Source organism: Papaver somniferum, chromosome 9, assembly GCF_003573695.1.
Source record: "Papaver somniferum cultivar HN1 chromosome 9, ASM357369v1, whole genome shotgun sequence".
Lineage (NCBI taxonomy): Eukaryota > Viridiplantae > Streptophyta > Magnoliopsida > Ranunculales > Papaveraceae > Papaver > Papaver somniferum.
The window spans coordinates 11,903,633-11,914,668 of NC_039366.1; the positions used below are offsets into that span (position 1 = coordinate 11,903,633).

General features: G+C 36.1%; 2 protein-coding genes across 2 annotated transcripts; both read left to right on the forward strand.

The window, feature by feature from the left end:
• The first annotated feature begins 2,847 nt into the window (after nucleotides 1-2,847).
• Nucleotides 2,848-3,399, forward strand: LOC113311370 (zinc finger protein ZAT11-like). The gene has a single exon (XM_026560209.1). The coding sequence runs from the start codon at nucleotides 2,848-2,850 to the stop codon at nucleotides 3,397-3,399; it is 552 nt and encodes a 183-aa protein (XP_026415994.1).
• Nucleotides 3,400-5,272: 1,873 nt separating this feature from the next.
• Nucleotides 5,273-8,243, forward strand: LOC113311371. The gene is made up of 3 exons (XM_026560210.1): nucleotides 5,273-5,676; nucleotides 7,837-8,041; nucleotides 8,091-8,243. The coding sequence occupies exons 1-3, from the start codon at nucleotides 5,273-5,275 to the stop codon at nucleotides 8,241-8,243; spliced, it is 762 nt and encodes a 253-aa protein (XP_026415995.1).
• Nucleotides 8,244-11,036: the final 2,793 nt, after the last annotated feature.

Below are 11,036 nucleotides of genomic sequence, written 5' to 3' on the forward strand. Positions count from 1 at the left end.
AGATGATGATTATGACGTAAATCAGAGCAATCTGAAAAAAGAAGTTGAAGAAAGGAAGACTACCTGGTGTATTACTGTAATCAAAACCCGTGCCTCATAAACTCATAATCATCAAGAAAACTCCAAAGAAAACCATCAGAGGTGTTACGAAGTTTATTTGTCTTGGATGGTAAAGAAAATAGAGCACCTACAATTTAAGACAATCTTTCCCATTGTTTATTTGTTACTCCCTCCATTTCACAAAGATAGTCCGGTTTGACTTTGTCAAGATATTAAGAAGATCATTGTAGTTTACATGTCTACCCTCAAGTATTTGCCTAATTTAGTTCAATTAAAATATTAATAATAAAAACTTCCAAAAATTGATATGGAATTGTAAATAAGAAATAAAAAAAATAAAATTAAAATATATCTCATTTTTGTAAAAAAGAAAAAAGAGATGAAAAGAATATAGAGATAAAAAGATTGTATACTTGTAGAGGATAAACTTTATAAGGAATTTAATTTGAAACCATATATATTGTCTTTTAAAAGGAATGTAGAATTAATGGGTTTCCTTAATTATATAGATTGTTAGATTGGGTCCCAATAATTTTTTTTTAATAAATATAAAAGGTTTAAGGGTATATTAGAGTGATCATTAAAAAAATACGTCCATAAACAAAAACTGGACACAATTTTGAAATAGACGAAAATGGAATAGAGAACGGTCTTTCAGAAACAGATGGAGTATCTTTTTATTTTAGTTTAACGTTTTTAGTATAAAAATTAAAACATGGAAAGATTTTCAATATAAAAATCCTTATTTTACGGAAATTAATAGGATCAAAAATATTCTAAAATCTGTCTTTCCCTATTAATAAGAATTTCCTTTTATTTATTTTTTTACTAATATTTGTCTGTTTATTGCTATGGAATTTAACCGCCCCGTATGGTAATAAAACAGAGAGACCCCTAGTTACATGGAAATTAATAAGATTTTTTCTTTTTAATATTCCGTATTAAATATTATTTTGTATCGAAAATTTAGGAAAATCTTGTATCGTTCGATTTTGAGCATTAGATTGAATCAATTCAATTAGTAATTAATGACCACGAAATGTAGGGATATAAGTTAATTTTCGACCAATCAGGAGTGAGGGTTTTAAGTTTAAGAAGACGTTTACTTAATTATGATCAGTGCTGCTTCAGTTATGTTGCTAACCAGGGTCCTGTTTTATGTTATGAATATTAGTTGCATGACCAAAAATGATATAGTGACTATGTCTTGTAATGAAGCATGAAGTGATTTCAAATGTGTTTTATACTGCATCTCGAATCGTCAAACATGTATCCTGGCGTAGAAGAAATAGTATTCACTCCTCTAGACCTTTTACAAAGAAACTTTCTTCAGATGAATGTCTTCATATTTAGTTTGTTTTTTTTTCTTTTTTTTCCCAGTGTCATTATTATCTGGACTAGGGTCCTGAAGTAGCACGGGGATTCCTTGCAGAAGAGTCTTTACTTTTTCACTCTGTAATTTGTACTTGGTAGTTGGTGCAAAGAGTTCATGGTTGTGAGATTTTACAAGGACAGTTCAATTAGAAAACCACATCTCATTACTAGGAAGTTTTCATATAGGTATCCCAAAGTAGCTATTTGAAGTAGAGGAAGCTTGCATACGAGTGCAAAACGTGCAATAGACAATTTTCATCAGTTCAAGCATCAGGAGGACATAGAGCGAGTCAAAAATAAAAGAAAATAAAAGAAACAAGATTAATCAAAGTACTAGACTGGCAACAAAGAATCAACTCAGTCATTTAAACTCGGCTAACCAACCAAGTCAACTCGGTCTAGCTTTGGAATAAAGGCCCAATCAATAGGACTGGGTCGTTTTTATATAAGAAAGTATGTCTGATTCGTGTCGTCTATAGCTGTATGTTGACTCAGGCAGAGTCGTTTTAATAATATGTGAGTTGCTCTTGCTAATTGAACTTCCAATACCACCGGCCAACATTAACTGAACTAAATAATTTTGAATCTTCAAAGCATAAACCACGTTTAAATTGAAAAAAAATATATTCCTTCAACGGATTTCTATCACAAATAAATGAGCAAAGGTATTAAGTGGTTGGATGGCACTTGCCCCATACTGAACGAAAAGATAACTTTTACAATGGAGTCTAGTTTTTAACATGAAATGTGTAAAATCCACCCAAATTTTTTCCTAGTCTCTCTTATAAGATTTCGATACCCAGCAGGCATGTATGATTTTGTTGGGGGCACTTATATGCCTATTAGCAATAGGTACAATAGTCCTTCCTCGGCCCTGCCCCTAGCGCAAGGCTGGGATATATTTTGTTTCATTTTGGTGGGGCAAGAACAATACTACAAACCAGGGTACTGCTAGACTTGTAATGCACTACCGCGTTGTTGTAGTGTAAAATTATTTGTGGCACCAAAAATACCGCGTCGCGTGGTCCAACAACATTTCCATGTTAAGTAAGTTGCGTCAAATTGCCTATCAATTTGTTATTCACTTCTTTCCTCAGATAGAAACCTATCCATTTTGGCTAGTCTTTCTCATGGTACTGCTCAATTTAATCACTTACCAAGAAAATTCCCACCTTCCTAAACTCTGAGGGAAATATATTGCAGTCAATAACTCAACACGTACGTTGATACTCGGCTTCAACAACTATATATATTCCTCCACCTGAAGTTCTAATATTGTCATTCCGAGTACCCAGAAGAATTTCACATTTTATTAGTAGCAAACTTTCTGTTTTCAAGGGAACAAAATTAATAAGTTAAGACATCCAACCTTTTACAAAACATATGATGAGTAACAAGAGAAGCAGAGAAGAAATGGAAGAGAGCATAGCAGCAACCATGGCGAAGTGTTTAATGTTATTATCACGTGACCGAGGGGACATTGACCATCAATCTGCTGTAATTCAGCAACAGGCAACGCCCACAAGCACCCAAAGTCGTATGTACGAGTGCAAAACATGTAATAAACAATTTTCGTCATTTCAAGCACTAGGAGGATATAGAGCGAGTCACAACAAATCTCGGTTAATGGAACTGTACTCATTAGACAATCAAAGGATCAGTTATAATCAGCAGCAAGCGAAGAAACAGAAGATTCATGAGTGTTCAATTTGTGGTTTAAAGTTTTCTATTGGACAACCAACAATAGGATTGTCATCTGATATTACTCGTATGGGAAGACACGGAGCTGCGATGACTGAGTCTTCGTCAGCAACGGAAAGAGGACCACCAACAATAGGATTGTCGTCTGATATTACTCGTCAAAAAGAAGAACCATTGAAGAGATCAAATAGCAGCAGGAGAGTCGTTAGTTATTTGAATTTGGATTTAAGCTCATCTCTTTTTCCCTTAGATGATAGGGCATGAAATGGAATTCTCCACTAAATATCAAAGAAGACAAACATAGGTCATCTACTCCATCCATGATTTATAGTTTTATCTGATTATTATTATGCTCTCGCTATTTTTTTTCCCTCTTATTTAAAAATTCCGGATTGGCCACTGGCTAGACTAGTTATGAGTTATGTCCTATTTTATTTTTAAGGTTAGAACTATATTATTAAATTAATTAAACGATTACAGAGTTTTTAGTTGGTTTTTAGTTGGTAGCCGAGCAACAAGCGGAGCACCAACTCCTTTTTGAATAACAACACCCAATTTGTGAAAAATAAAACTACCTAAACCGCTACCAGCGTCATGATTAACTAAACAATTTTTCAGACGCTTGAAAAAACATATAGGATCTTCACTAAGTTCTCCTAAAGTAGTAAAAGCTAACATACCCAAACCATAACTATGCGAAGTACACTCATTCAAATAGTCAGAAAATTTGCGTGAAACTATTTATTTTTTTTTATTATTATTATATTACTGGATAATGATTATTACATGAAACTAGTTGGAAGTCTAACAAGCTAAGTTACGGCTGAGATCATATCATAAGGGGCAAGCTAACTCTAGCTTGCATGTCAAATTCTGTAATATTGCGAAATCGGGGACTCGAACCTGGAACCTCCTGGAGGGCATCAACTTTTTCTTTTGAGGAAACGGGGATGACAAGCTGAACTAACTACCCGTATTTTTTTTATTTTTTAATGCCGAAAATGCTATATGACCCGCTCGTTGACAGCGAATTAACAGCCGATACTACGTGGAAGGTATAGTGGCGAAAAATGTGAAATTTATCCATATCCACATCACCAAGAAAAAAAAAAGGTTCCTAACCTCCTCTATCATCTTTCTGGTTTACGAACTCACAAACTCCATCGATTTTTCTGGTTTATGAACTCACAAACTCCATCAATCTTTAAGAACTTCATTCATCTATTTGTTAACCTGCTATTTAATAGGATAGTCAAGTCAAATAAGTTTGGCTTGACTTAGATCAGTTGAGTCAGTCTTAGTTTCTTGAGTCAGTTGTTCCGTTTCAGACAACTTAAATGTGCTGTAATAAATATGTCTGAATTTTGTCTGTTCGGGACACATTGAATTTTCTCTGCAATACAATTCCTTTTTCCTTTTCTTGTGTTCATATCTTTGGTTACTTTCAATTCATATTGATCATCATGAGAACATAAAAATTCTCATGGTATCAGACTAGTTTTAGATCCTCATTTAAACCTTTACAATTTTCTTAATAATTTTTGGTTATTTAATCAATTCAGGGTAATATTAGTACAACAATTTTTCCCACAAATCAAATTTTTAGGGTTCTTACAATATTTATATGGTAACAACTCGAAGATATACATATACAAACAATAATAACAACAACAACAACAACAACAACAGTAGCAGTAATATCAACAACAACAATACAAACAGTTTCTTGTATTCAGATCTGGAAATTCTTCAATCAAGTCAAAATTCAAATACAATGGCTTCCGCTGGTAATTCTTGTACTCTACCTTTTACCAATATTTAGAACTTTGTTCCAATGAATCGACCAATTTTCTTCTTTGGCGAGATCAATTTGAGGGAGTTTTGTTCTCATGTGATCTTTATGGATATGTTAATGGTGATATCATAGAACCACCACAGAAAGTTATAGTTGATGGTGTTGAAAGAGTTAATCCTGAGTGGGTTTCTTGGAGAAAATTGGATAGATTTGTGTCAACCTGTTTAAAAAGCAACATTTACACCAACAATAAGTGGTGATGTTCTTGGATTATCTACTGCTAAAGAAATTTGAGATTTTCTTGAACAAAGTTTTAAAACACAATTTATTGCTAGGAAAAGCATGTTAAGGACTCAACTGAATAGTCTTAAGAAAGAGAATATATATATTGTTCAATATCTACAGAAGATTAAGACCATAGCAGATTCTTTAGCCGCTATTGGTGAGAAAGTTAGTGATGAAGATCTAATGATGTTTGTGTTGAATGGATTAGGAAATAAATATGATGTCTTTGTTATTTCACCACAAAACAGAGAGAAACCTTATTCTTTTGGAGAAGTTAAGGATATATTACTTTCTCATGAGCAATTTCTTGCTGAGAGACATCAGAATAACACAAATGTTTATGATGATCAAAATACAACATTTTATGCAAGAAATGGACAATCTTCTTATAATATCAATAAAAGAAATGGTGTAAATAACAAAAATGGAACTGGTGGTCCTTATGATGAGTGCCAAATATTGTATATATTTATCCCTTTTTGTTGGCATTTTAACTCATCTTTTGTGCATTAATTCTACATTTTATCCCATATTCTGTATTTTCATTGTTTTCAAGAATAAATATTTTTATTAATTAATTTTGCATTTTTAGGTAATAAATAAAGTTCGGATGAGTCGCGGAGCGAAAAGAGCAGAAAAGTAGTGAAAAGCCGGGAGAAATTACGCAAGGAAGCCGCGAAGAATGGTGCGCACAACCTCATTTTCTACACACAAAAGCGCCTCCGTTCTCAGCCGTCAGATCAGTTCCCAGACGCATCCGATGGTCGCTCCTTCATAGAGCATCAAAATCTGAAGTCTCTGCCAAGCACCACAGCGCCGAAATTCCAAGCCTTCAGATTAGATGGTAGTTGAATCCAACAGTCGCTCCCTCGCTGTGCATCGAAGTTTGATATCTCCGCCTTACACTACAGTACCTAACTCCATCAAGTACCGTTCATTTTGTTGTATCATATAATCTGACGGTCGCTCCAAGCTTCACTCCACATCACCGTCCGATCTACCTACCAGCTTCGCATCCAATGACTCAGCGTCACAGAACATCAAGACTCGATGAAGCCGCCTCACACCCTAGCAACCGAACCTATACCACCTACCCAAACAACCCTCTTCTCCCAAACAGTCGAGCCATCACCTACACCACCCCCCTCTGCAGAACCATCTCCCTGAACCATGTCCTGCCACCATCTTCTTCACCGCCACCAAACACCACCATACCACCAACTCTCTATTCTACCTAAACCCATCACGTACCATCTCTTTAATCATCATTTACAACCTCAATTTCTCATCTCTCTGCCTAAAACCCTAGGTGAGAAATTGGTGATATATATGATGATTAAAGCATCAATTGGAGCTGGAGAGGAACGAGAAGAAGCAGGAGAAGATTGGGTCGACGAGATGGAGCAAGAATTTCATCAACAGTAGGTAAATTAATTTTTCACCAAAACCTAATTTTACTGACTTTGGGAAAAATTGGGGAAAACCAAAATTATGTGTATGGGGTATAAAGGGGTGTTGGGGGAAGTATTAGAAAGACACTATTTACCTCTCTGGACTAGCCAGTAGAGAATTTGCTCAAATTTTATTTTTCAGTGTTCTTCTCAGTTAACAGTGCAAGTTGCTTATGTGTTGAATTATCTGATATGTGCTAGTTATGTATGAATTATCTATGTTAGTGTATGCATGTTGTCACTTCATGGTTAGCATGAGCTAATCATCTTCAGGCCAAGGCTCAGTGAAGCCTTGTGCACTGTCAAGTGTGAATGAGCTAGTTGGTTACTTCTTGTTACTGTGTTTTGATTGTGTAATTGAGAGAGGCCAATGCTCATAGAGCCTGTGATTGGCTGTACTGTCAAAAGACAGCCAATGCTAGGGGTAGACTAGTGAGCAAGTTGGTGTTCTCTCATTTCTAGTGTATGCTTAGGATTGAACATAACCTAGACCATGTCACTTGATTAGGACACAAGGTAGATCATATGCCTTGGCTTACCACCACTTCTCTTTCAGTCAATCTTAATTTCAGTCACTTTTAATTTCAGTCCTGTATGCTTGTATTTCAGTTACTTTTCTTGCCTTTCATTTTCATGCATTTTATAGCTATTGTGCACTGAAGTCAGTGCACTGAACTCAACCTGCCCTTGGCTTCCAAGCCTTGGTTATTTGCTGCTTCTTTTAGCTGTTTCTTTGCTGCTTTACTTTCCAAGCCTTGGTTCATATCAGTTACATGTTTAGCTCACTGCCATAGTGCATTGTCACACACCTTAGCTAGGAAAACTTCTCATATGCTCCTCTCCCTGTGGACAAACCCCTACTCACTCTTTTATTGCAAATATTGACCTTGTATACTTGCAAGCATATTGTGTGCATCTTAGAATTCACACCACCTTATAAGAACAGTCAATATCATCATGGATCTACCTCAGGTTCTTCAAATACTTCATATCACAATGGGTCAACTTCAAATGACAATAGTGATAGAAGACCTTATGTAGATTTCTCAAAGGTATTCTGTCAAATTTGTAAGAAGAATGGTCATATGTCATCTAGGTGTTTCTTTAGATATCATCCACCTCCAACTGGAAATTCTACTAGTGGTTCACAAGCTCATTATGCAACCTCAGATGTTCAGAAAGTTATCAGCAACCATCAACAACTTCTTCTGGTACTCATCAAGAATTTACAAGTTTGAATGTTAATGTCTCTGCAGTGAATGATGATCCTTCTTCAAGTACTGTGTGGATTTATGATAGTGGAGCATCAGCACATATGACTGGTGATAGATCCATTCTTACTAATACTTCCAACTTCAAAGGAAAGGAGCATGTGGTGATTGGAAATGGGCCAAGCATATAAAGATTCATTACCATGTTGTCAGAGAATTGATTACAAGTGTTTCTTATCAGTCCAACTTATTGCTTCAGAAAACCAGTTAGCTGATCTTTTTACTAAGGGTCTCTATGCACCAATTTTCAGTTCTTTGCTGCAACAACCATTAGGTACAACTGCTTCTGCTTCTACTTCTACTTGAGAGGAAGATTTTACTGCTCCTATATATACTACTCCTGCTGCTTCTTTGGACTGTGCTCCTTATCATACAAAACATCTTTCTATTTGAATGTTTTGCTGCTGTTAAATGCTTTGAATTCTTGTTCATTTTTCAAACTGTATAGAGTTAGCCCCTATCAGTTTGAGGGGGGCTAATAGGATAGTGAAGTCAAACAATTTTGACTTGACTTAGATATGTTGAGTCAGTTGTCTTGTTTCAGACAACTTAAATGCCCTGTAATAAATCAGTCTGAATTCAGTTTGTTAGGGACACATTGAATTTTCTCTGCAATACAATTTCTTCTTCCTTTTCTTGTGTTCATCTTTCATTACTTTCAATTCATGTTGATCATCATGAGAACATAAGAATTCTCACGGATTCACTTTCTTAATGTGGTGAAGATGATGATACCTTTTCCAAGTCATATACTGTGTTAACCTTATATGGTTGTTACAAGCATGAAATCATTTATTACAACTATGATTGGAAGGTTAAAGATTGAGAGATAAATTAGGTTTGGTAAGATTGACTTTTTTTTTTTTTTTTGAAATAGTTCATAGATGTGGATCTTGTTTTGGTTAGCACAATAAGTCAAAATTTAATTCATTCTTCCCTGCTTCGTGGCCTAAATAAGACTGTGTTGTAATTTCAGTTCACTTTATATATGAAGACAGTGAAGAAGATGAAAATGGCCAAGGATGCAGATGGAAAGAGGGTTTCCAATATTGGTCTGTATATGCTTCATTTTGAGCCGATAGATTAAGTATTGCATCCTTCCTCAAACCGAAAAAGGAATTCTCATTTTCTCTTTTAATTAATCTTTCGATGACAGGAAAAATAAGAAGTGCACGTCCTTCTACCAGTGTACCGGCCACATAGGATTAGCTGTTATTCAGCTGGTAACGAGCGGGTCATGTAGTAAGCCAGAATCGACCTAGTTGTGTCCTAGCTAGTTATTCTTCATATTACTGTACTTAGCAATATTTATGGACCCCAATCACGTTGCAGGCCTATCTAATTGTATTATCACAAGGTAAACTTAGGTGCAAGACCCCAATCACGTTGCAGGCCTGCTGCCAACCTCTGCTGCTGGGCTTGTGCAACTTCTTCTGAACTGGGCTTGTGCCAACTGAGCTGGGCTCAGTAACCTCAACTGCTCTTGGGCTTGCAACTTCAGCTGGGCTCCTTTGCTGCTGCTGCTGGGCTCTGCTACACTTGCTGCTGCTGGGCTTGGACGTGAGCTGCTAGGACGATCCTAAAGCCCAACTGGGCCTTGCAACTAAAAGGGGACTAAAAGCCTATTTTTGGGCTTCCCTCCAAAAACAAGTAAGCCTAACCCATGAGTTAACCCACTTGGGTCTCATTTAAATTCAAATTTGGGCTTGTAATAATTTATTTAATTATTTATTTTGGGATTGTAATAATTTTTATTTTCTTTTTCTTTTTTTTTTATTTGGGATTGTAATAATTTTTTATTTTTTTTTGTTTTCTTTATTTTTCTTTTATTTTTCTTTTTTCTTTTATGGGTTTGTTTAATTATTATTATTGTTTTTATTTTCTTTTATGAGTTGTGATAATTTATGCTAGGTTTAGTTCAAAAATTTTCAAAAACCCAAAATTTGTAAACCAAAAAAAAAAACAAAAAAACCCCTTCTTTAAACCAAAACCCATTCAAAAACCAAATCTTCATAACCCTTGGGCCAAATTGTTTCCGATTGCTCTGTCTGACCAACATGTTAGTTAAGGTACCTACTAGGACATGATTGTGACCTACAGAGACCAGACAAACAGACTTGTTAGAATTAACCCAGACGAACCTATCGAAATTCTAAGTTCTGAGGGAGACAGTCCAGATCAACCAGAAACAATGGGAGAACCACGTACCCTCAAGGATTATATGTACCCAACTAGAGCCAGTCAACCTTCTTGTATTTTGCTGCCCGAGGCTAATGGCCATTATGAGCTGAAATCTAGCACAATACAGATGCTTCCTATTTTTAGAGGTGTTGAGAATGAAAACCCGTACCACCACGTGAGAGAATTCGAGGAAATTTGTGGAACTCTGCGTTTCACTCAAATGACCGACGAAACCCTGAAGTTAAGGCTTTTTCCTTTTCCCTGAAAGATAAGGCAAAGGCCTGGCTCTATGCTTTACAGCCTCAATCCATCATGACATGGGATGACCTCACAAAGGAGTTTTTCAAAAAGTTTTTCCCGAACCACAAGACTGCGACAATTCGTCAAAGTCTGAATAGCTTTGTGCAATTAGAAGGTGAGACCTTAGCTAGATACCTGGAGAGATTCAATGAATTATTGCTCCAATGTCCCCATCATGGTTTTGAAAAATGGAGACTTGTGCAAATTTTGTATGAAGGTCTAGATGTGTCCACCCGAACAACGGTTGAGTCGATGTGTAATGGTCTATTCGTAGATAAAACTGCTGACGCGTCTTGGGACTTCTTGATTGAAGTAGCTGAAAAGACGCAACAGTGGGAATCCATCCGTGAAACCAGAAAGACTACATCCGAAGCAAAGGCTTTTAGGATTGAAGCGGATTTTGAGGGTAGAGCAAACATGGCATCAATAGTTAGGAGATTAGAAGAGTTAGAACTACATAAAAATTCAAAACCTTCCACCACTACTCTCCGAGAACATGTCGCTTCTTTGTGCTGCTTGTAACGACCCCAACCATCAATTCCAAAATTGTCCAGATTTGCTTGCAGTCCAGGAGTCTAGGCTTGAACAGGCACATGCCATGTTTCAAAACCAGAGCAT